Source organism: Arachis hypogaea, chromosome 15 (genome assembly GCF_003086295.3).
Source record: "Arachis hypogaea cultivar Tifrunner chromosome 15, arahy.Tifrunner.gnm2.J5K5, whole genome shotgun sequence".
Classification (NCBI taxonomy): Eukaryota; Viridiplantae; Streptophyta; class Magnoliopsida; order Fabales; family Fabaceae; genus Arachis; species Arachis hypogaea.
The window spans coordinates 18,152,302-18,178,420 of NC_092050.1; the positions used below are offsets into that span (position 1 = coordinate 18,152,302).

The window sequence follows — 26,119 nt, forward strand, 5'->3', positions numbered from 1 at the left end:
GTATTTTTATTCCAAGTGTGAAAAAAATTAATGATATATGCTCTAAATTTAATTCTTATCATAATTTTTTATTTGGTTATCAGGGTTCAAGATTATTGGATCCCAGGCATATGAACGTGCCAGAACCATGTGATCCAATTGCTACTGAACTTTTGAATGAGATTGGATTTGGACACATATCTCGCATTGGAAGAATGTAAGGTCATTCGGCAATGTTGACAGTCTTGGTTGAAAGATGACATCCAAATACACACACTTTCCATCTTCTGACTGGTGAATGCATGATAACATTGGAGGATGTAGCAATGATTCTTGGCCTTCGGTCCGATGGCATGCCAGTTTCAGGGTTAATGATAAGCAGTCAAAGCCTCCTAATGGATGAGGGTATGGATCAGTTTGGAAGTGCACCCACAGGGAAAGATTGTCGGAAAAGTTTCATTAAGTTGATGTGGCTTAGGCGGTATAAAAATAGTATAGACTTGACTGATGTTTTTGCTATACAAAGGTATGTAAAAGCTCACATTATGATGCTGTTTGGTACGATCCTATTCTTTGATAAATCTGGCACCGGAGTCCATTGGAAATTTCTGCCATTGCTCCGTGAATTTCACCGGATAAGGGAATTTAGCTGGGGTTCGGCATGTCTTGCCCATCTGTATCGATCACTGTGTCGAGCATCACGTTTTGATTGTAAGGACATAGATGGTCCGGTGCTTCTCCTCCAAATATGGGCTTGGAAGCGGATGTCCTTTCTAGCTCCGGTTCCTCGGACTCCACGGTTTCCACTAGCTTGTCGGTATGTGTTACTTTGTATAATGTGGTGCATAGTGTCTTAAATTGATGCTTTTAATTTGACTCTTAAATCATTTCGCATAATGAGTTAGTTACTTGAGTAATGAAATTTGTTTTGACAGGTGGGTTGATTGGATACTTCTGTCGAATGATTATAGAATTTGGACAACACGATGGTTTAGGGAGTTATTAGATACAATGGATGATATTGTTAGGGTATAGATTCATATATTAATTTAGTTGTCATTTAATCTTTCTTTACAATGCTTAGCATCTGTTGAGCTAAAATTTATTTTTTGCCATGTTGTTGCAGTTTGTGTGGGATTTATACAACGAAGATAGGATTTCTCCCCACCTGGTGTCGGCCGATATTCGTCACGACGGATTATGTTGGAATGCAACGGTTTCTCTTATCTCATTTGAGTGTATGGAGTGGCATCCAACCAATAGGGTGACGAGATAGTTTGGTATGCAACAAGGCATTCCGAGAGCCCCAAGAGATCTTGGCGGTGCGCATAACAATGTGTTGACTGGACCTAAAAATTTAAATTGGATTGTAGCACACGATAAGTGGATATCAATATGGTAGGATCGCATTAATCGCCGACTTACTGATCTTAATGCGGTTGTTACTTTTGATGCGTTTGAGTCTTATATGAGTTGGTACAAATGTCAATTTTCAGATCACTTGCTATTGGCTACAGTCAATACTCCTGGTGTCCAACCAGTGCATACACCACCACAGTCACAAGTACATCCACAACAAGAAGTTCAACAGGGTCTTGAGGTATCCTCTTACAACCAAGATGGTGTTCAACGGTGGTTTATCCCTGAAGAGGATCAAGCCGCCCTGAACCAAATTTGGAGGTTTCTCGATGATACAGATCAATCACATTGGGGCAGTTATCCAAGTCAAAGTCAAATTCTCCAACCTCAATACGAAAGGCCATTTGAAGTGATGTCTGGCCGCATGTCTTTAGATTCGACACTTGACATCCCATCGATGTCTTGCCATTCCTGGGATCCATCTGGGGGTCGTTTCTCGTTTGACTCAGGTAGGAGTGGTCTCGGCCGAGGTGTTGAATTTGTTGGTCCCGTAGGTCCTAGTGGGAGCATACCTCGTTTTGATCTTAACACAGTTGCAGCAACAATTCAAGAGAAGGTCGAGGCAGAGGACGAGGAGCTGGAGGCAGATGCCTTTATACGCACCGTAGTGAATGCACCCCGTGATAGGATGGATGACAGTGATGACGAGGATGCTGATGATGATGACGACAACACTGATGAGGATGAGGATGATGATGATAATGATGGGGTTGTTGAGGATGCATGTACACATGCGACAGGTAGTTTAAATTGTGTTTACTTTAACTCCATACAACTAAATCTATTAGTAAAGCTTTTGTTGTGTTCTGGGTAGGATTTATCTTTAATTCACATTTAGGGAACTCTATATAGCTGTGATTATGGTTTTGTATTGTTGTATAGATGCTGGATGTGCTCAGGATAAGGGTTATGACTTACGGAATGATCCTCTGCGAAGAAGTCGCAACCGATATACCCCGGCAACAATCAAGAAGAATGTTGGCAGAAAGATTAAGAGTATGGCAAAGGCGGTGAAGAACAAGTTTAGCAAGTAGTATGAGTGCCTTTGTTGTGGTGGTTTTTTGTGGTTTGTTTCATGCAACACTTTGTTATTTTGTTTTATCATGTTTGAAGATATGGACTATATTGAACTTTGTTGTTATTGTAGTTTGTTTCTTCCAAGACTTTGTAGTTATTTTTATCGTGTTTAAAGACATGGATTATATTGGATTTCATTGTTGTAATGGTTTGTTTTGTTCAGGACTTTCTTATTTTTTTTATCGTGACTTTGTTATTTTTTTTATCGTCATTCATAGTAATAATTAGGCGTATGTGTATAAGTTTTCTACTATTAGCAAATGCTAGCTAGTATAAGTTTTCCTGTGCTACTTTTAATCTGTTAGATAATCCAAGAAACAAAAATGTTATCTATCGAAAAATTGTTACTATTTTTAGTTCATGTTATTTTTATTTTATAATAAGTTATTTTAGTTAAAATAATATTTTGTTCATTTAGATCTATTCAAATTCAATTCTGACTGATGTGCACTCTTAGTTAGATCTACGTAAAGCATTTACATGAAGCACTGAATTGGTGTGACTACATACATTATCACTTTAATCACTAACTACTTGGTCCATTGCCTCCTATATTGGATCCACCCCTATGAGGACATCTACTACAACTATGACCCTCCGCACCACATAGCCTGCACCGCCTAGGAGCACACATCTCGCGCATGTCCATTTCATTCAAGAATCGTGTGATTTTTGGACGCCCTTTGCACACTCGCCTGAGATTAGGATTAGGTATCATCCTTGGTCCTTCAACCACTGGCCATGTAGTTGGGTTTTCCAATGGCCTAAACCTAGCTCTATAGACCTTTCTGACCTCATCCATCCGGTAAACCTCATTCACATAAACTTGCCAATCAAGATGCTGGTTCGCACAATATTCAAACACATGGCGACATGGATTCGATCCACCTGAAAATCACCACAATCACATTGTCGGCGGCGTAGATCGATTGCATACTCCATACCGGATGGCATCCCATGGACCTCGAACACCTCATTCCGCCTGTCAAACATACTAACCTGAATGTTTCCGAATGCTCGCTGGTTTGTTTCAAGTCGAATCATAACAACTTCAGAAAAAACATGTCCAGCATTAATGCGTGCCTCGGCCTCGGCCCTCTTTCTGGTGAACAATTCATTGAGTCTGTAAAAAGTGGCTCTAACAAGTGTTGTCACTGGAGGATTGCGTGCCCCTTTCAAGACGCCATTGATACACTCAACTAGATTCGTGGTCATATGTCCCCATCTATGTCCACTATCAAATGCCAAAGCATACTGATGCCGAGGGGTTCTATCTAACCACCGAGTATAAACCTCGCCGCGGTCACATAGTCGTTGGTATCGCATATTAAATTCATGCACTGTGCTGGAATAGCCTATTTCAAAAAACGACCGTTAGGCATTTACACACAACGAAAAAGATTCGAAATTCTATAATGTTAAATTTTATTTACCTATGTTGACAATAAGCTTTTGCAAGTACGGTGCCTTGAACTTTCTCAAAAAGTTCACTGCTATGTGCTTAATACAATGCATATGAATAGCTCTCGGAGGATCCCATGCTCCATTGCTACGGGCTATGGCTGAAGTAATGGACTCATGACGATCAGAAATAAGACCCACACCATCGCGAATCACGACATGTCTTCTCAAATTAGAAAGAAAAAAGTATCATGCATCAGCAGTCTCCTCTTCAACAATGGCAAAGGCAATAGGCACAATATTTTTGTTGCCATCTTGTGATACTGCAACCATCAGAACTCCCTTGTATTTTCCATATAAGTGTGTGCCATCTACCTGCACAACTGGTTTGCAATGTTTGAATGCTCTAATACAAGGGTAAAAACTCCAGAACACATGCTGTAATACCCGGGTATCCTGATCCAACTCATCTCCTCGATAAACAGGAACATTTCGAACTGAACAGCTACTGATGGTTCTTTGTTACACATAGCTTTAAACCATATTGGCAGAGCTTCATATGAGGCCTCCCAACGACCAACAATCTTCTCCACTGCTTTTTGTTTTGCCAACCATGCTTTGCGATAGCTCACGGTGTAATTGAACTTTGCTTGCACATCTGCAATCACAGATCGCACTTTCAGAGATGGGTTAGCTTCAACTAATGGCTTTATCACTTCTGCGATTGTGTCTGAGTCCAGCTTGCAGTGGTCTTGAGAAATGGTAGATCTGGTGCAAGTGTGGCTACCGTTATAACGTCTTATTTCCCAACAATATTTCTTTCGGATCAAACTTACCCTGATAAGCCAATCACAATTGTTGCCATATTGTACACATTTGGCATAAAATATTGTTGGCTCAGACTCGTATACCTGATAGTCAACTCCTCTACAAATTGTATAGTCTTTGATGGTTGCAACCACAACTTCTCTGGAACTGAATTCCATCCCAATAACAAATTCACTGTCTACAACAATAGGTGGGTCTGCAACAATATCACAAAAAGTAATTATACAATATGATTTACCAACCTCGGTAGAATCATCATCTCATAGTACAGAAAACATATCTACTCTCTTAATATCATATTCACATACCAACAGTCACATACTCAGGAAACTCTGGTGCATTCAACGCTGCAAGGTCCAAAGCGCGCATAAAAGACGACTCCCCAAATGGATGTTGACTTGCTAGGACATTTGCCACTTCTTCTACATCTGGCTCATTAATGCAATGAACATCGTCTCCATCTACGTTTGGATCATCTATTTCATAGTTGCCTTCAAATTCATCTTCGCTTTCACTATTGTAGCCTTCCCAATCCATGTCTCTATCGGCTTCTTCAACACCATAAGTCAAGTGTTCGAACTCAACGTATAGCTCGATGAGAAAGTCTTTTGGTCGACTTTCGTGATATATTGAAAATATTTCTTGCATTGTTGCTTCATCAGTGACATACTTCATCTCGAATTGTATGAATCCTCCAAATACTATTAAAGGATATCTGTACACAACACTAGTCACTCTTTTCAATATCTGAAGATCTATCCTTTTCACAAATTATACCTTTTAGTTCTTCAAATAATATGGTGAAAGGAACAACAATATCAAATAGGGGTGTTCATGGATCGGATCGTATCCGCAGATCCGCGGTAAATATCCGCATCCGATCCGAAAATTGCGGATCCGATCCGCACCCTTTAAGGATCAGATCGCGGATATCTGCGTATCCGATCCGCGGATCCGCACAATAATAACTATATATATATATATATATATATATATATATATATATATATATATATATATATATTTACTTGTTTGTATGTTTTAGTTAGTAATTATTATTCATATATTGTATTATTTTATTTTTGTTATTTAGGAAAAGTTTGATTAAAAACATTTTAGGAATAAATATGTTTAAAAGTGTGAAAGAAATATTTTGATTGAATTTTTTACATAGAAATATGATTAAAAAGAGAAGGTTCAATTATGCAGATATATCCGATATCCGATCCGACATTAAAAAATGCGGATATCATATGCGATCCGATCTGATGGGAATTGTGCGGATCGGATCGAATTTTCAGCCATATCCGATCCGATCCGATCCGCGTACACCCCTAATATCAAATGGCTTCTCACACATAAATTTTACACCCTCAGATGTCTGAAATAAAATTTGGCCATTATAATACACTCTTAAACGAATTCTATCACCCATTTTTTTCCAATATTTTTTTAAAAAAATTAGATACAATAACAACAAATTTACCTGAATGAAAAAAAAATAGACATAGAGTGAGAAGAAGAACAACAAAACGAAGAAGATAAATGTGAAACCTGGCTGAGACCTTATTTGTAGTTGATGCAATTCATTTTTTTTTATTTTTTGGACAAATCGCCCCTTCATACATCAAGTCGCCCCCACCATATCTCAAGTCGCCACTACCATTTTGTTCTATTAAAAAAAACCTCCCTACACCTGTGCAGTAATCGCCCCTCCCATTTTTTCTAGTTTTTTTTTGTCGGTTTCCGTTCCTCCACAAATCGCTGGCAGCGATTTAAGCCTATGTCTAATATTCAAATAAAACACGAATTCACATCAAAACCGGGGGGAATAACACCAAAGGCACTCCAAATGTTAATAAATAAAAATGAGCCCCATTAAAACACTAGAGTGAAGTTCAATGTTCCTCTTCAACTAACTCGTGTTCACTTCATCTCACCATCCTACCTCAACTACCGTCACTAAACCCCACTTCCTTTGTTTTCCTCTTTCTTCCAAATCTCAGCAACTTCTACCACCTCTTCTATGTCATGGACCTGCAGCCCGAAACCGCCACGAGCTCCTCTCCCACCTTCGCTTCCATCGGCCGCAGGAGCTTGAAGGACATGTCCATTTCCGAGCTCATTTCAGTTCTGCGCGCCGATTTTGACACCGTTGAAGAGGTTTTGTTGGCCAGAGATGCCAAACACAAAGCTGAGATCAGTCCACTTTATGAACAGATCGAATTAGAGAGGCTAACGAGGCTTCGACTGGAATCGGAGCTGAAGACGAAGCAGGAGGGGCAGCGTTGTCACAAGTGTGAGAGAACACAAGAGGGTTACGAAATGTTGCTGAAGGAAGTGAAGAAGAGCGGGTTGAATGATTATAAGAACAATGCTATTATTGAAGAATTAAGGAACAAGAATCGAGAGTTGGAGATTCAAAATAGCAAAGCAACTGATGAATTGGCTACGATTAGGATCAGATGCAGTGAATTGGAGAATGCAAGGAATGCGAGTTTGGCTTCCATTGAGAAGCTTAGGGTTGAGAATTGCAAATTGAGAAAGGAATTGAATAAAAGGGTTAATGTTTTAGTCAAAGATGAACAAGACAAGGAATTCAATGAAATGGATGTTTGCGGTTCTACCTCTTTGCAAAGAATTAAAGACATTGGCAAAGGCCAATCTTCATCAGGTATGGAAAAATTCTACTTGCTTGTAACTAACTAGATGGATAAGTTTCTTGCTTGGGCCGGAGAGTGTGGTTGACTAGAACTCTAGAAGGCTGATACGAACCTGTATGATGGTAACTAGGGAGAAATTAGATATTTCGGTATTATCCGAGGAGTACTACACATACAAGTTATTTGGTTTACAAGTCATACAAGTTGGGAGAAAAGCCTATGCCTTTCACATGTTGACCCGCACTAGGTTCACTTATTCGAACTATTTATTTTTTTTAGCTTAAATGGTGCTTTTATGGTAACCATAAAGTGCTGACATGAGCGCCTTTGATACCCTCCATTAACAATATTTGCTTCTTTTTACCGATAGGAATCCGTTTAATATAAATAGGGCAAGGCTCCAATCTTTGCCACCCAAATTGAGTTCTCCAAGAGAAGCTACCCTTCCAGGGTAACTTGAAGAGAAATTGTGGTGGTGTGGTGGGCTCGGGTTTCTACTGTGATAGAACATAACCAACTAGCTTGGTGGTGTAACATTTCTGCTTGAGGTAAGGTGAAATGCTTACATGGTTGTCCCTCCTGTTTTTTTATTGTTATTATTAGTAGTAAGGAAGAGAGACTTAACATGAGGAATGAATATGGCTAGCCAAATGAATAAATAGATCGATCCAGGACTTGCATCATTAAATGCACCATTATTTACTAAGGATATGTTTGAATGTCTTTTCTTTTGGGTCTTTTGCTGTTATTGATTGGTTGATCCCAGTGTATATGATTTCCTGTTCTATTAAGTGAGCTGAAGTAGCTTGTAACTTCTCACACTGTTATAACTTAATCAGAAAATAGCTTGTAACCGGTAACTATTTGTTGTAACTTCAACTGAATAAATACTCATTTTCTTCTTTTTCTTTCGAGACATCCTTTTTCAAATGATTGATGGTGGATTCCAAAGAATAATTGGAAATTATAATAAATTGCAGTTTGCATTAGAGAAGTATTTGCTAGTGCAATCTCTTCTTCTCTCTTTTTGGGCTAACAGAAGACTGACCAATTTTGAGTAGAACATATTTACATTAGAGTTATGCTATATAAACAGCTCGACAACCGGCAACCTTCTAATACATGTATGTGTGAACCACTAAAAATATTGTATTACACATACATGTTACCTGATAAAGCAAGCTACCAAATGCATCATCAGTAAGCTGGCTGCAGATTCAGTTAGGATATTTGTTAGTTAGTTAGTTATGAGCAAGTGTTAGTTGGTTAAAGTTATGTCAAGTAGTGTAACTTAACATGTATATAAGGTAGAAAGCTAGATAGGGATGTTTAGAATGTGTAATTCTATTCTGCATAATGATATTCAGATTACTCTCAGTCAAATGCTCTCATCCATCTTTTGCATCTTCTTCTCTGCTTCATCATAAGCTTTCTTTCTCTCCAAGAAAACTCTCTCTTCTCAACTTTTACACATGTATTAAAGAGTTCTTAGTTGTCAGAGTTGTTTGTTTTTTTTTTAATTTAAAAAATAAAAAATAAAAAATAAAAATAGAATATTTCCAAGAATACGAAAATCTGGGAGCCATTGCTCAAATGCACAATAGGCTTCATTTTGCTGGAGGATGCTGCGCTATCATATTTCACCTCATTTCGCATAATGGTGGCCCATAATGAAGCTTATTGGCTGACAAACTTTCATTACGTGATACCAGCCACCCTATCACGGAATAGAGCCTGTTGGGCATTTACGCAAAAACTCCCAGAGTTGCATATGCCTGGAAATATTATATTTTTTATTTATTTAAATAAAAAACAGTAGTCTTTAGATATACTTTGTGTCTGCATTATCTTGTGTTCATTAGTCGGATGATGTATTCTTAGTAGTTGTTAAATAGTGTTTTTGACTTTCAAAAAATGGATGTGTAAATTAAGTGGTTTTAATTTGTTTTAGGAAATAATTATTTCTTTTAAAAAACCCCTTAAAATGATGTCATTAATTGAATTATGAGTGTTATGGTGTTACAATGTTAAGGTTCTATTTTTATTTAAGTGTTGTAATTTTTGGACTTGATTTGGTAACAAAGGATAGGTTAGTGTACAAGCATCCTGTGTATTTAGATAGAGTTTGGCAAACAGTCACATCCAAATGGTTGATGCAACATAAGTAGGCTGATTACACAGTTTAAAACAGTGACCTTGAGGATTGACAACCTTTAACTGTTGTCCAAACGTTGTCCTTCACCTAATTTGGTTACAACGTTTTGATAAATTGTTTGCTTATGTAGGTGGACTGTTCTTTAAAGTGTTGGATATGGATTCATGCAACAATGTGTCAGGGGATGCTGCATTTGAAGCTGTTGCTGAGGTTTACTCAGAGAGAGATGACGATGGACATCTAGAACCAGTTCCTAGAATGGAGTTTGATTCCTTAGAAGCTGTTCAGACATTTTACAAGAGGTATGCCAGGCTAATTGGTTTTGGTTGGAAGATCAGGACCTCGAAAAAAGGGTTTGATGGGAGACCAAATTATGTGGTACTTGCATGCACTCGTGGGGATCGCCGTGTATCTAGTATTTCGACAACTCTTCCGACCCAATTCACAAAATGTTCTGCAAAGATCAATGTGAAGAAAGGAAAAGATGGAAAGTGGATGATTAGAAAGGTAGATCTTGATCACAACCACGACTTAAGCCCGTTAAATTTCAAATACTCAGGAAACACGACTATTAGCACACTCATTTAGGATTAATGCGCATTTAAATGCTTTATTTTTCCTTTTCTTAAGCCCATGTAAAAAGCTTTTACTACACGTTAACTAACAAAACTCCACCGTTTGAGTTTTTATGTATAATGTTGGACTTGATTGGAACCTTTGCCCCATCCCATCTTCATGTTTCTTATAAATAAAATTCATTCGTCAAGTATTTATTTATTTATTTTATCTACCACCTTGATATCATGATATGTGATCAGCACTCGAAGATGTGGTAAGAGATTCTCGTTTAACTATAAAAAGAAACTATCAACTAACTGTTACAAATCCAGTAGATAGCAAAATGTAAGTCCTGGCTTGATATTAAAACTAAAAATAAATAAATCAATTTAATAAAAAATTAACGAGTAGTAATAATGTACTTTCTTAAATTATCCAATTAGTTAATTATGAAACTAAAACTAAATTTTCTAACATAAATAAAATTATCAATGTATTTTTTCATCTTCAAAAATCATTTGATATAAAAAAGAGTATTATTCGTTTGACATAAGTCCTCCATACAATGTCCATCGTAGAACTGTTCCTATCCACTCACGCATTCATTAACACGATCTCCATCAACATTAAAACCCAGCTGATAAGTCACATCTTATGGATAATGGTTATCTCCTAATAGGACAGGTGAAAAGTGTGAGACTCTAGATGACATCTCTCGATCAATGCGGAGACCAATATTCAATTATGGAATGGTCCCACTCAATCATGTAAGCCAGGTGCTTAAAACCAGCACGTTTGAGGTATGTCTTGATAGGCTTGTTAGGCCTCACCAGTAAATTTCGTCGCGTCCATAAGATCCTATTAAGCTAAAAAAAACTTATGTAAAATTTATGCTCAAAATAATACAAATTTTATATTCATTAAAGACATAACTTAAATGTTATACCAGTTGAAAAAATTTGACAATATATTCTCTTGGTCTAACTTATAAAGAGTGTCCTCATAGCCTAATAATTTCTGTTCCATCGAATAACTAAAATAAAATACTTAAAAATTAATATCAATAGTTTTCACCTAAATTTAAAAAAAAATAATCAAAGTAACCTAATCTAAATAATTAACCCAAAATAAATATAACCAACAAACGGGACACGACTATTATAACATATTTAACGTAAACTAAAAATAAAAAATAAAACAATTATAATATAATCTAAATTAAACAACATTATCTCATGTAATACACTTTAGAACTATTATCTATTTTATTATTATCTAATTAATTATCTTTATATTAATACTTAACTCTAATTTTTACAAAATATCTATTCTAAATATTTAAATAAAATAACATTATAAAAAAAATTTAAAAACAAAAGAATAGTTTAAAAAACTTATTTAAAATTTGATGTCTGTTGAGATAAGATTGCTGAGATGAGATCAGAGGAGAGCAGAGGAGGAAAATAAATTTTAAGAGTAAATTTTTATATTCGAGTAAGTGAAATGAAGAGGGACCACTTTATATAACAAATTCGTGGCACGGTCAGAAGAACTTTGTTGTTTGCTTAGCACCCGTTTGAAAAATTTCAAAAGTTATTTTTTTGGACTTTTGACTTACGCAAAGTCACGTTAATATTATTTGGTATTGTTTATTAAATATGTTTTTAACTTCTCGAAAAGTTATTTAAGAGCTTTTGAAAAATCAAAAAATTTGATTTCTCTCGTTCTCAAAAGCTATTTTATCACTCTTATTTAATAAAATAATTTTAAAACAAATACTTCTATGATAAAAATTCAAATACAAAATAACTTATATATAAGTTGCTTTTAATATAAGTTCTTATGTTTTAAGCTCTTTTTCTAAAAGAGCTTTGTTCATACCCTGGCCCAACGCTAGGGCCCAAATTCAAAGGAAAGGCCCAACCCACAGGGTTGAGCCACTCTCTACACCGACTTTCTCCGGAGGAAGTCGGCCCTTATCACGACTTGCTCTAAAGAAGTCGGAAACGAAGATTAGCTGGCAGATAGGCACTCATTCAAGCAAGTAACTGCCCCTAAAATCTCTCAACCCACTTCTAGGAGCCATATCTCAACTTCCCTAAGATAAAAGGACGGTTATCCACCTTAAAAGATGGAACTACTTCAACGGTGGTTATTGGCTCACCACTATAAATACACTGACACCCCTCAGGTATCTCTAAGTCCCAATACTCTCTAGACCTGCTTACACCCTTGCTGACTTAGGCATTGGAGTGTCTTTGCAGGTACCACCCCCATTCACTCATACTCACAAGTCGGACGGAAGCCCAGAAGCGCAATTTCCTTCGAAGGTTTTCCTCCACTGACGATTGGGCCAGCCTAACAAGTCCAACCTATTAATCTTCGGTTACCCATCGTAACATTGGCGCCGTTGTCGGGGACCTGAGAGATCAACCAGTGATGGCGGACAATTCACCAGAAGATGGTCATATGGCGTCTGATTCCGAACAAGAAAACCTAGATACCGAAAATAACGACGCGGACCCAACCCTTCACCAGGGAACCAACGACCAACATAGAGAAGGCACCTCTGGGTTAAAAAACCCAAAGGTAAACTCCTCGGAGGGACGAGAATCAGGAAAGGAAGGGCCACCCCATGCAGCCGAGCTAATGGGGTTGGTCCATGGTCACCAAGGTCGTTTGGAACAGCTGGAACAGGAATTAGAGCGACAACGAGAGACGGAGCGAAATCTCAGGGAAGAGATAGAGCGACGAAAAGAGTTAGAAAAAAAACTCTTGAGGCTAGAATCTTCCCTTAGAAGTCGGAACTCCCATGGCAACCGAGAAGAGTCACCCCTGGGAGGAGAGGATCCATTCAGTGAGGACATAATGAGGGCAAAAGTTCCAAAAAACTTCAAAAGCCCTGATATGAACCTCTATGATGGAACCATGGACCCGAATCATCATTTAAGAAATTTCAAAAGTTGGATGTATTTGGCTGATGCTTCTGATACAACCCGCTGCAAAGCTTTCCCGACCACCCTGTCAAAAGCGGCGATGAAGTGGTTCGATAGCCTCCCTCCAAGGTCGGTTACCAGCTTTGAGGACCTCTCGAGAAAGTTCTTAATGAGGTTCTCCATCCAGAAGGATAAAGTAAAGCACGCACCGAGCCTCCTGGGAATAAAGCAGGAGGTCGGAGAACCTTTACGGGACTATATGAAAAGGTTCAACAAAGCGTGCTTGGAGATTTAAGACCTGCCCACTGAGGCAGTCATCATGGGGCTAGTAAATAGACTTAGAGAAGGTCCCTTCTCGCAGTCCATATCAAAAAGGCACCCCACTTCCCTGAGTGATGTACAAGAAAGAGCAGAAAAGTACATCAACATGGAGGAAAATGCCAGACTACGAGAGCTGAGTTGGCGACCTGGACATCCCCACTCGATAAAAGAGAAAGAAAGAGAGCCCAAGAAAAAAGAAGAGCTCGGTCTCGACAGACTGAGGAAATATCACTCTTATACTCCTCTAAAGGTTTCTATAGTGGATGTATACAGAGAAATCTGCAATACTGAAAGACTGCCGCCTCCCAGGCCCATTAAAAATAAAAGGGAGGAAGTCGCAGCGATTACTGTGAGTACCATAAGATGTATGGTCACTCAACAAATGATTGCTACGACCTCAAAAATGTGATAGAAAAGCTGGCCAGAGAAGGCCAACTTGATAGATATCTCATGGAAAGGTCGGACAATCATGGGAAAAGAAAGCGAGATGACGGGGACAGAAGAGACCCACCACCACAAACCCCCGAGAGACACATACATATGATCTCGGGAGGATTTGCGGGAGGAGGACTCACCAAGTCATCTCGCAAGAGACACCCAAGCGAGTCTACCAGGTCGGGAGCGAATCACCCGACCTCCCTACTATCTCATTTACAAAGGAGGATGGGCAGGGAGTAATCCCTGGACACGATGATCCAGTGGTGATAACCATGATCCTAGCCAATTCCCACCTCCACAGAACTCTAGTAGATCAAGGGAGTTCAGCAGACATCCTTTTCAAGCCCGCATTCAACAAACTAGGGTTGGATGAAAAGGAGTTAAGAGCCTACCCCGATACCTTGTACGGACTAGGCGACACGCCAATAAAACCACTGTGATTTCTACCCCTCCACACGACCTTCGAAAAGGGAAAAAAATCCAAAACTCTGAGCATAGACTTTATAGTCATCGACGTGGGGTCAGCATATAATGCCTTAATTGGCAGAGCTACCCTAAATCGACTCGGAGCAGTGGTGTCTACCCCTCATCTTTACATGAAATTCCCGACATTTGCGGGGATAGCAACGGTACGGGAAAATCAGAGATTGACAAGAAAATGCTACAATGAAAGCCTGAACCTGAGAGGAAAAGGCGAGGAAGTCCACACCATAGAGCTCGGCGGCGCGAGAGCCAAAGAAGAACTGCGACCGCAACCAGGAGGAAAAACTGAAGAAGTACAGGTCGGCGAAGAGGAAGGAAAAAATACCAACATAGGAGCCGACCTAAAAGACAACCTAAAGCAGAGGTTGACAAAGCTCTTAAGAGATAATTATGACCTCTTTGCCTGGAAAGCCTCCGACATGCCTGGGATAGACCCCGAGCTCATGTCCCATAGACTCTCGGTATATCCGGGGTCACGACTTGTACAACAGCGAAGGCGTAAGCTGGGCCCAGAACGAGCTCAAGCGGTGGAGGAGCAGGTACAAGCTAGCAAACGTAGTGCTAGTCAAGAAGCAAAACGGCAAGTGGAGGATGTGCATCGATTATACCGACTTGAACAAGGCATGTCCCAAGGACCCATACCCACTTCCAAGCATTGATACTCTAGTGAATTCTAGCTCGGGATATCAATACTTGTCATTTATGGATGCCTACTCGGGATACAACCAGATCCCGATGCACAAGTCAAATCAAGAAAAAACATCATTCATCACGCCCAGAGCAAACTACTGTTACGTGGTCATGCCATTTGGATTAAAAAATGTCGGGGCCACATATCAAAGGCTGATGAATAAGGTGTTCGCTCCCCACCTCGGGAACTTAATGGAAGTCTACGTAGACGACATGCTGGTAAAAACCAACGAAGAAATGACCTCCTGACGGACCTCTCGCAAGTCTTTAACACCATAAGGTTACATGGGATGAGACTAAATCCCGCAAAGTGTACCTTCGCGGTGGAGGCCGAAAAATTCCTGGGGTTAATGCTGACGCAAAGGGGGATTGAAGCAAATCCCGATAAATGCAAAGCCATCCTAGAAATGAAAAGCCCGACTTGCTTAAGAGAGGTTTAACAATTGAATGGTCGACTTGCAGCCCTCTCCAGGTTTTTGGCAGGATCATCATTAAGATCCCTTCCACTGTTCTCGCTACTAAGAAAGGGATATCAGTTTGACTGGACCCCAGAATGCGAAGAAGCATTCCAGGAGTTCAAAAGGTTCTTAAGCCAACCTCCAATTCTGACCCGACCTCTAGTTGGGGAACAGCTCGTTCTATACTTGTCGGTAGCAGACAAAGCTGTAGCATCAGCCCTGATACAAGAAGATGAGGTCGGGCAGCATCCAGTGTACTTCACCAGCAAAGTTATACAAGGCCCTGAACTAAGGTACCACAAACTAGAGAAGTTTGCTTACTCCTTAGTAATAGCCTCACGGAGGTTACGGCCTTACCTCCAAGCCCACACAATAAGAGTCCGAACGAACCAACCTATGAAGCAAATCCTCCAAAAGACGGATTTTGCATGGAGAATGGTTCAGTGGGCGATAGAGCTCTCCGAGTTCGACTTGAAATACGAAACTCGGACGGCAATTAAAGCCCAATACCTCACCGACTTCATAGCGGAGTATGCGAGAGACCAAGAGGAAAAGCCAACTACATGGGAACTATACGTAGATGGATCCTCAAACAAGACAGGAAGCGGTGCAGGCATAATACTGGTTAATGAAAGGGGAACACAAATAGAGGTTTCCCTCAAATTTGAATTCCCAGCTTCTAATAATCAGGCAGAATATGAAGCCCTGATTGCAGGTTTGAAGCTAGCAGAAGAGGTCGGCGCAACAAAAGTGATGATATTCAGTGACTCTCAAGTGGTGACCTCCCAGATAAATGGAGAGTATCTGGCCAAAGACCCAAATATAAAGAGATACTTGGAAAAAACTCTGGAGCACCTCGGGCACTTTGCAGAAACCGAGATCAGGCACATAACTCGGGATTTTAATAGTAGAGCAGACGCCATCTCCAAGTTAGCAAGTACCAAACCAGGGGGAACAACAGAAGCTTGATCCAGGAAACTCTCCAAGAACCCTCTGTGGTGAAATAGAGGACAAACAAGATGTCCTTGAAGTAACCGGGCTAAACCTCGGATGGATGAATCCCTTGGTCGAATACCTAAAATTTGACATCCTTCCCAAAGAGGAAAAAGAGGCCAAGAAAATCCGGAGAGAAGCACAATACTACACTCTGGTGAGAAATATCCTTTATAAAAGAGGAATATCAATGCCATTGCTGAAATGCGTACCGACCTCAAGGACCACTGAAGTACTAAAGGAGGTTCATAATGGGATCTGCGGAAACCACCTCGGGGCCAGGTCACTAGCCAGAAAATTAATCCGAGCCGGGTTCTATTGGCTGACCTTGCAGAAGGATGCCACAGAATTTGTGAAGAAGTGCCAGCCATGCCAGATGCACGCAAATTTCCACGTGGCTCCCCCCGAGGAGCTCATCAGTATAACTTCTTCATGGCCCTTCGCAAAATGGGGGATGGACTTGTTAGGAACTTTTCCCCAGGCCCCAGGACAAGTCAAATACTTGATTGTGGGAATAGACTACTTCACAAAGTGGATAGAAGCAGAACCATTAGCCACCATCATGGCCCAGAGAAGTCGGAGGTTCCTCTACAAAAACATTATCACAAGGTATGTGATACCTCATTCCATCACCACAGATAATGGAACCCAATTCACCGACTCTACCTTCAGAAGCCTGGTAGCCAGTATGAAGATCAAATACCAGTTCACCTCGGTGGAACATCCACAAGCAAATGGACAAGCTGAGGTAGCTAACAAAGTCATACTGGCAGGACTAAAGAAAAGGCTACAAGATGCAAAAGGAGCCTGGGATGAGAAGCTCCCACAAGTGTTATGGTCTTACCGGACGACGCCTCAATCTGCCACAGGAGAAACACCTTTCCGACTTGTTTATGGCGTGGAAGCCATGATACCAGTAGAAGTCGACGAGCAAAGTCCAAGGGTGATCTTCCATGACGAGGTCGGAAATGTACAGGGGTACAAAGAGGAACTTGAATTGCTCCCCGAAGTCCGAGAGCAAGCCCAGATAAGAGAAGCGGCATTAAAGCAAAGAATGACCACCAGATACAACAAAAAAGTCATTCGAAGGAGTTTCACCCCAGACGACTTGGTCTTAATCAGGAATGACATTGGAGTCAACAAATCTGGGGAAAGGAAGCTCGCTGCTAATTGGAAGGGACAATACAAAATTAGTGAGGTCTTAGGAAAATGTTATTATAAGGTGACCGACTTAAACGGCACCGAGTTACCAAGGTCGTGGCATGCTTGTAATATGAAAAAGTACTATAGTTAAAAGCGAACTCTACTCCTTGATGTACTCTTTTCCCAACTTCATGATTTTTTCCCAAAATAAAAGGGTTTTTTCTGAAGGAGGATAACGAGGCATCACAGTAGAGACTAAGGGACAATAGACAGTCAAAAACCCTTAGTAGCAGTAAAGTACCTTTGCAAATAAATAAAGACCTTTTACAATATCTCTTATAAATTCCTTCTCGCTTTCTTTCTTTCTATGAAACGCGCTGACTTAAGCTCGACAAAGCGTGAAAATCCCATGAACCGACCTAGATGGTCGTCAGAATAAAACAACGAGGTACAAGTCAGTATAAAGAGGTTATAAAAGTCGATCGTGGTAAACTCGGAAATTATCTGACTTACAAGTCGGAAAAACCGAGAAACAAAGAAATGCATCGCAAAAATAACCTAAGTCATAAGAACTCAATAAATCAAAAAATTGAGTATAAGGAATACCAAAAAGAGATCGGAAAACCTATTGAAAGCACCAAGACAAAGGCTGTCCCTAGTCCTTAAGAAATTTCAAGAAAAACTTAGAAAAAAGGACAGCCAGCCAAGGAAAAGGTTTTTTCAAAAGGAAAGATAAAAAAGGTTCTTTTTCAAAACCTAAACAGACAAGCATGCGCACAACAAGACAAAGAAAGGTAACTTAAAACCCTTATCCAAAAAAAGGGTATTTCTAAATATTTTGTTTACGGCCTTAAAAGGCCAAGAAAAATGTCAGCAGACCATCACCACCACATAAAAACAAATAAGTTTAAAAAAGAAGGGGACCCACAGGCCGGGCCCCCATATAGCCACAACAAATTTTTTCAGCTAGGAAGGTCGTCACCACCAGAGTCAGGAAGATTAGTCGGAGCACCACCAGAGTCAGGGAGAGTGGTCGGAACGCCATCAAGGCCAGGAAGAGAAGTGTTCATAGGAGATGGAGTTGAAGTCTCAGGAGCCTTCGAAGAACTCGGGGCATCTTTTGATCGGGGAGGGGACTCCATTATCCTCTGCCCCCGAGTCTTTAGATCAGACTCGGTGACATAGCGAGGAGAGGGAGGAGAAACGATAGCTCCGTCGACCACAATTTTATCCGGATCCAAAGGAGAGAGATCCAGGTCGGGAGCAAGAACCCCGACCTGTTCCTTAAAGATCCTCCATGCTTCTTCAGTCCCGTCAGCAATGGAGTCTTCCAACTCTGCATAGGCCTCCCGAGCTCTCATCAAATCCTTCTTCACCTCCACAAGATCCTCGAACAGACTCGAATAACTCTCCTGCGTCTTCTCCCTCAGGCCCTCTACCCTGGAACACCGGGCCTGCAGCTTTCTCTCCCTCTCCTGGAGACCATTCCTCTCTTCCTTCAACTTGGTGACCTCCTCCCTCAACTTCTTCTCCTGCCCTTGATATAAGAGAAGCCTCCCCTCCAGCTCTTCAACCCTCGAGGATGAACCCAGAGAGCTAAGGGGAGTCTTCTCAAAAATATCAAGGAACTTGGTGCACACCCCTGCCGCCCTGATACTCTCTTGAGCCAGAATAGTAAGGTGGTTTCGAACAGAAGCATCATCCATACCTATGCGAGTATGAGGATAGATATGCTTCCGAACGAACTGAGGCGCATCCACCTTGGCCTCACCTTCAAAAGAAGAGCCAGACTCTAAAGTCTTGCGCTTCTTCTTTTCTGCCTCAGCGGAAGATCGGGGAGGAGGGGACAGCTGGGAAGAAGCTGAGGAAGAAACAACAATAGGTTGGGTATGGGTCCCCAAATTGTGAGAAGGAGGGGGAGGGGAAGGAAAAGAAGGACCAGTTACCCTGGCACCGCCAACTCTGGCGCGGGACCTCGCTTTGACCTCCTGAACTCTCTGGTAAGACTCTCTGAAATTCTTCTTCGCCATTTCTGTAAAAGCAATTAGGAAGCTAAAGTCAGCAAAATAAGTCGGAGAAAATAAGTCGGAAAATATGGTGAACAAACAAAAAAGCTACCTAGTTGAGCCTGGACAAATGTCGGAGACCCCTGGAGAAATTTTTTTGTATCCAGGTAGGGGGCTCTCCTCCACACTTCTCGGAGGAACCCCACAATGGCCGCCTCCACCTCATCCAAATCATCCAAACTATATTTTTCACAAGGAGAGGCCTCTAGCCAGTACAGAGGAAAGCGAGGAGAAGAATTATCATCCAGAAAAAAGGGGTGGTGAACCCTCTACAGCTTGAATTTTGAAAAAGAAATTTTTGAAGTCATGGAAGGATTCATCAAAAAGGGTAAAAACTCTCCGGCCTTGTATGGCCCGAAAAGACACCCACTGCTGCTTATTATTTTGCCAACTGAAGGGCTTAGTCATATGGAAGAGGAAAAAGAAAATTCTCAGAGAAGTCAGAAAGTCCAAAGCGTGGCTGATAAACTGGTAAATTTTCAGAAAACCCCAAGAATTAGGGTGAAGTTGGGTAGGAGCAACACGGCAGTGACGTAAAACGGCTATTTCAAAATCAGAAAAAGGAAGAAAAACACCCAAACGGGTAATCATGCTCTCATACATATAGAAAAAATGAGGAGCTGTCTCGGCAGCCCTCGCAAAGCAAACCCGGTCTTCTGGACTCGGGACAATCAACTCATACTTCGGCTTATCCTCATCAGAAGTACAAATTCTATGATGAGTGCGGAGGTTGGTGATGAAGTCAGTATCTACAAAGGGTTCCTCCTACAGAACAATAACATCCACCCATTGAGCAAGGGTTTCTATAGAAGACATTCTTTCCTAAAAAGGTATAGCGAAACCTACAAAGGAAAAAGAAAAAAAGAAGATCAAAAACAGGGTCTCTAAGGGGCCTAGTATCAGACAAGAGTCACTAAGAGCCTACGAGTCAATCCTCCTCTCTAAAATAAAAACATGCAAACAAAATCACTTTGTGAAAAGAGAGTAGAGAAAAACTAACCTTTACTTGAAAAAAGGATAGGGGCAGAGAAAGATGAATTCCTTCGAACAAGAGCCTCTTCCAAACAGAGCAGGAGAAGTGTGAAAGTTTTCAGAAACAAAGCAAGGAAAGAGAGGGAAAATATTTATAAAAACATTAGGGACATATTGGTAAAAACGGAAGCCGTCATTTAAAGAGAGGCACCGTTCCCAATGTAACTGATCCTCGCGTATGAATACACAAATCCCTAACGGACGCGACGTTTGATTAGACGCGACTGTTGAGAATTTTTAAAACACGTCGGTTCTGAAACATCACGTCGATTCCTTATCAAGTCGGTTGCGACTCCGAGTCGAAATACTCGACCCCAATTCTTAAAAGAAATTGGGCTCGAGTAGGGGCACTGTTCATACCCTGACCCAACGCTAGGGCCCAGATTCAAACGAAAGGCCCAACCCATAGGGTTGAGCCACTCTCTACACCGACTTTCCCCAGCGGAAGTCGGCCCTTACCACGACTTGCTCTAAAGAAGTCGGGAATGAAGATTAGCTGGCAGATAGGCACTCATTCAAGTAAGTAACTGCCCTTAAAATCTCTCAACCCACTTCTAGGAGCCATATCTCAACTTCCCTAAGATAAAGGGACGGTTATCCACCTTAAAAGGTGGAACTACTTCAACGGTGGTTATTGGCTCACCACTATAAATACACTGACACCCCTCAGGTATCTCTAAGTCCCAATACTCTCTAGACCTGCTTACACCCTTGTTGACTTAGGCATCGGAGTGTCTTTGCAGGTACCACCCCCATTCACTCATACTCACAAGTCGGACGGAAGCCCAGAAGCGCAATTCCCTTCGAAGGTTTCCCTCCACTGACGATTGGGCCAGCCTAACAAGTCCAACCCATTAATCTCCGGTTACCCATCGTAACAAGCTTAATTAAGTTGTTTATTCAAACTCACTCTTAAAGCTCATCTTAAGCTAAGCAAATTTTATCTAATTTTTTAAAGTTTACTGTTGTATTAGATGAACTTGTTAAAATTTAAAAAGAAAAAAGTGAATCGATGACATATAATGTTGGATTAATTTGTTTATGGAATTAATTAATTTTTTTATAGAAAAAATCGCTCTAAGAGATCACAGGATTTTTTTATTTAAATATAATATTTACGAAGATGTGTAATCTATAATGTATTTACTTATATGCACATACATCTCATATTCTGGGTATAATGTTTAAAAACTAGTTAAAAACACATCTCGGATATACTGTACCCGAAATACAGCCATAACAAAGTTTTCGGCATTGTACCTGGAATACATACAATTTATAAAAAAAATATTTTTCTCTTTAAATAATTAATTTAACACACTAAAATATAATTATAGTATAATATAAATCTTAAAATATCATCCAAATTTAAAGCACTACATCAACAAAAATTTTATGATCTTATCAAAATACAATCTCAAAAGTTATTAGTTATATAATAAGTATTTTTTTATTGATACTATCATTCATAACTAAAATTGTAAATCATGAAATGTATAAATAACCTTTGATCTCATCAATTATTAACAATTTAATACTTTTTATATGAAGATAGTAACAATTTATACACAATTTTAACAAGGTTGTCAGCACAAAAGTTAATTTTATTTTTAGAAATTATTTTATTAAAGGTAATTAAATTAAATTTTAAAAATTTAAATTTAAATTAATTAAGACTCTTATATAATTTTTATAATAATTGAGTATTTTTTATATTTAAAATTTTAATAATTTAAAATAATAAAAATTAAATAATTTTATTTTTAGATCATATGTGTTATATTTTATTTTATTAATATTTTAAACATAGGTAAAATTTATCATAAAAATAAAGTAGAAATTAAACTAAATATATATTATAAAAAATATTTTATATTAGTATGAGAATTAAATAATAATAATAAGTCTTTAAATATTAATTATAATAAATTATGAAAAACACTGTAATGAAAAATAGTACATTGACTGAATAATTCATAAGTAAAATATATAAGAATAAAAAATAGATAAATATTATTTAAAGAGAATATTTTTTAATAAATTTTATATATCCTAAGTACAATGTCATGAATTTTGTTATGGCTGTATCCTGGGTATAGTGCACCCGATTTGTTGTTTTTTAACCGTATGTATCATATCCCGAGTTCGAGATGTACCTTTAACTAGTTTGTAGATAATGTACCCGGAATATGAGATATCAATAATGTTCTACATCCAAGTGATTTTTTTAACTAAGTCCATCCAAGCGATTTACTCTCATGCGCTGTGCCACTTACTTATAACAGAACTTCAACGTAAAGCTTCCATTCTTCAACGTAAAACTTTCATTCTTTGTTCCTCTTCAACGTAAAGCTTCCATTCTTCTCTATTTTCACTGTGTTTTCGTCTGATTATTCTCTCTTTCTCTTCAGATTTTCTCTTCAAATTTTTGATTTCGTTGTGTTCTCCTCTGATTTTATTCTCTTTCTTTTCAGATTTCGATCTACAATTTACGTTGAATCGAATAGTGTATTATTCTTATCAAAACAATGAATGATTCAAGTTCAAATCAATTGAATGAGAGCATTTGGATTATTCTTCTAAATCAAATCAAGTGGACGAGGTTTAATGATCACATTTTTTCGGTTCATTTGTTATTACACAATGGTCTCGTTATGATAATATTTCGGTTCATTGTTCAACAATTTTGATTTGAATGGAATGAAATGCAATTGAATAAAGTAATAATGAATAATTTCATCCTTCTTTGCTAAAATAAGTGTTGTTTATGAATTTCACTTTGGATAGAATGCAGGAGTTTCTGAATTTGAATAATGTACATTTTTCGGTTCATTTGTTATTACACAATGATCTTGTTATTATAATATTTCGGTTCACTCTTCAACAATTTTAAATTAAATAAAATGGAACGTAATTAAATAAAGTGATAATGAATAATTTCATCTTTTTCGCTAAAACCAGTGTTGTTTATGAATTTAAATTTCGATAAAATAGAGGAGTTTCTGAAGTCATATAATGCGCAATTTTTGGTTCATTTGTTATAATATTTCATTTCATTTTACAATCCAGGTGTGTTGTCAATGAATAATTTATCCCAAAGATTGGGATGACTTTCAAGACACTTGAAGAAGCTAGAAAGTTCTACAAAGATTATCCCAAACTTGTTGATTTTTCTACGAAAATAAGGAACACCACTCGGAAGGGAGATGAAATTAAGAATCAATTAATTACATGTAGTAGAGAGGGGAAATAGAAATTCAAGATATCTCTAACTCTGAAGACAAATTCCTCAGTTGGAATAAACTGTCCAGTCATGATTTATGTACATTTGGATCATTTCTAAAGTTGCTCTGAATCATTCACATCTTTGTTGTCTAGATCGAACAGAGATGCTTAAACAACACAAAGAACTAAGCATGTTTGTGCATCGTACCATTGAAAACAACGAAAAAGTCAAAATAAGACTGAGTAAAACATATCAATCGTTTGTAGCAGTAGTGGGTGATCATCGTGAACTAAGTTTTATTGAAAAAGATGTGAGAAATTACATTTCAAAAGAAGTACGGAATGTTTCTGAACAAGATGATGCCAAAGAATTTGGGAAGTACTTATTAAGAATGAAAGAGAAGAATCAAAATTTTTTTTAGCTTAACCTTGAAGTTGATCATTCTATCAAAAATGCATTTTGGACTGATGCAAGAAGCAGGGTTGCGTATGAGTATTTTGGAGATGTTGTTTCATTTAATACGGCTTACAACACAAACAGGTAATTTTTTTCATTCTGATTTTGGTTCATTGTGATATACTATTCGGTTCATATGCATAACTAGTTTTGGTTCATAACGGATTTTTCTTCTGTGTCCATTGCAAGTACAATTTGATTTTTGGTTCTTTTGTCGGTGTGAATCACCACAGTCAGTCGACACTTCTTGGATATGCTTTGATGAAAAATGAGGATATTCAGTCATTCAAATGGTTATTTGAAAGTTGACTTCGTTGCATGGGAGGAAAAGCGTCAAAAAGAATTTTTACCGATCAACGTGCATCGATGCAAAGGACTATTGAGACCTGTATGCCAACAACAATTCACCGGTGGTATATTTGGCATCTCATGAAGAAGATCCCAAGTAAATTAAATGGCTACAAGCGACATGAAGAAATCAAACAAGAAATGGGTTATGTTGTTTGGAACTCGTTTACAAAAGATGCATTTGACAGAAATTAGAATAATTTTCTCCTGAAGTCTGGTGTTGGAGGCAATAAGTAGCTTTCAGGTAATCGTAGTTTCATTCGAATTAATTGATGTTATTTTTTCGGTTCAAACAGGTATAACTTTCAGTTCATTTTCTTGTCTGATTTTTGAATTGTGTCCCATTTTGCAGAGCTATTTGAAGATCGTCATTTATGGATTCCAATTTATCTCGATTATTACTTTTGGGTTAGGATGAGAAGCACATAAAGGAGCGAGAGCATGCATACTTTTTTTTAACAAGTTTATTACACGCAATAGCTCCTTGATTCAATTTGTGAAGCAATATGATAATTGCCTAGGAAGCAGAGAGTAAAGAGAGAGAATTTAATGTTGCAAATTTTCATACTATGATATCGTGTGCAACAAAATCACCAATAGAGGCTCAATTTTAGCACGTATATACTCACGAGAAGTTCAGGAAATTTCAAACACAATTTGGAGAAAAGGTGAATTGCATTATAAGATCAACGAAGTGAAACTAAACCAAATGAACCTCACTTAAACTAATAAATGAACCGAAATTATAAATACTTATCAGCATTATCAAGTGAACCTCAATTAATTCACAAATAAACCGAAATTATTTCAGATTTGAACAAGCAGTTAAAAAGACTTAATCAATAAAAACAGAATATATATTTATAACAATAAAATAATTATTTCTGAATCTTACTCATCTTCGGATTCAGTTTTTGTTTTTGAATCCATCTCAACAATCTTCCTTTTATTGCTTTGTTTCTTCGCCACTCTTTATGGTTGTTTTCGTTTCTTTGTTGGTGTTTTCTGCATTTCTTCTTCTTCTCTGCAATACATACAAATAATTTTGTTAAAATAACAATATAAAACTTTAAATAAATAGATAATTTCTGATAAGTGATGGTGAGAAGTATACCTATTCAGAAACATTTTCTTCTTCCGAAGACGAATGCAGGATGACAAGTTTGTTTTTATCTTTCTTCTTTTTTTCCTTTATTTTCCCTTCTTTTCTTCTTTTTCTCCTTCCCTCAATTCTATTCTTTTCCAAAGTCCCTAAAACAGAAGCTTATTTAGTTAGCACAAAAATTTAGAAGCATCTGAACCGAAATTTTAAGAAAAATAATTTTTTTGGTTACCATTTTATATTTTGCCTCAAAGGCAATCCGGTCGCCCAGTTTCCTGCGTGTCCAGTACGCCACCCATGGTGGCCCAGGAGCATCATCTACTTCTGCATTAGAGAACTTCGTTTCA

At 38.6% G+C, this 26,119-nt stretch overlaps 2 protein-coding genes across 2 annotated transcripts; one reads left to right on the top strand and one right to left on the bottom strand.

Moving 5' to 3' along the window:
- Window positions 1-2,966: 2,966 nt before the first annotated feature.
- Window positions 2,967-5,579, bottom strand: LOC112748026 (uncharacterized). The gene is made up of 2 exons (XM_072218376.1): window positions 3,909-5,579; window positions 2,967-3,830 (listed from the first exon to the last, which is right to left on the bottom strand). Exons 1-2 carry the CDS (start codon window positions 3,988-3,990, stop codon window positions 3,292-3,294), a joined length of 621 nt encoding a protein of 206 aa, XP_072074477.1. The 5' UTR covers window positions 3,991-5,579; the 3' UTR covers window positions 2,967-3,291.
- Window positions 5,580-6,123: 544 nt separating this feature from the next.
- Window positions 6,124-10,288, top strand: LOC112749776 (uncharacterized). The gene is made up of 2 exons (XM_025798159.3): window positions 6,124-7,378; window positions 9,653-10,288. Exons 1-2 carry the CDS (start codon window positions 6,736-6,738, stop codon window positions 10,108-10,110), a joined length of 1,101 nt encoding a protein of 366 aa, XP_025653944.1. The 5' UTR covers window positions 6,124-6,735; the 3' UTR covers window positions 10,111-10,288.
- The last annotated feature ends 15,831 nt before the right edge of the window (window positions 10,289-26,119 follow it).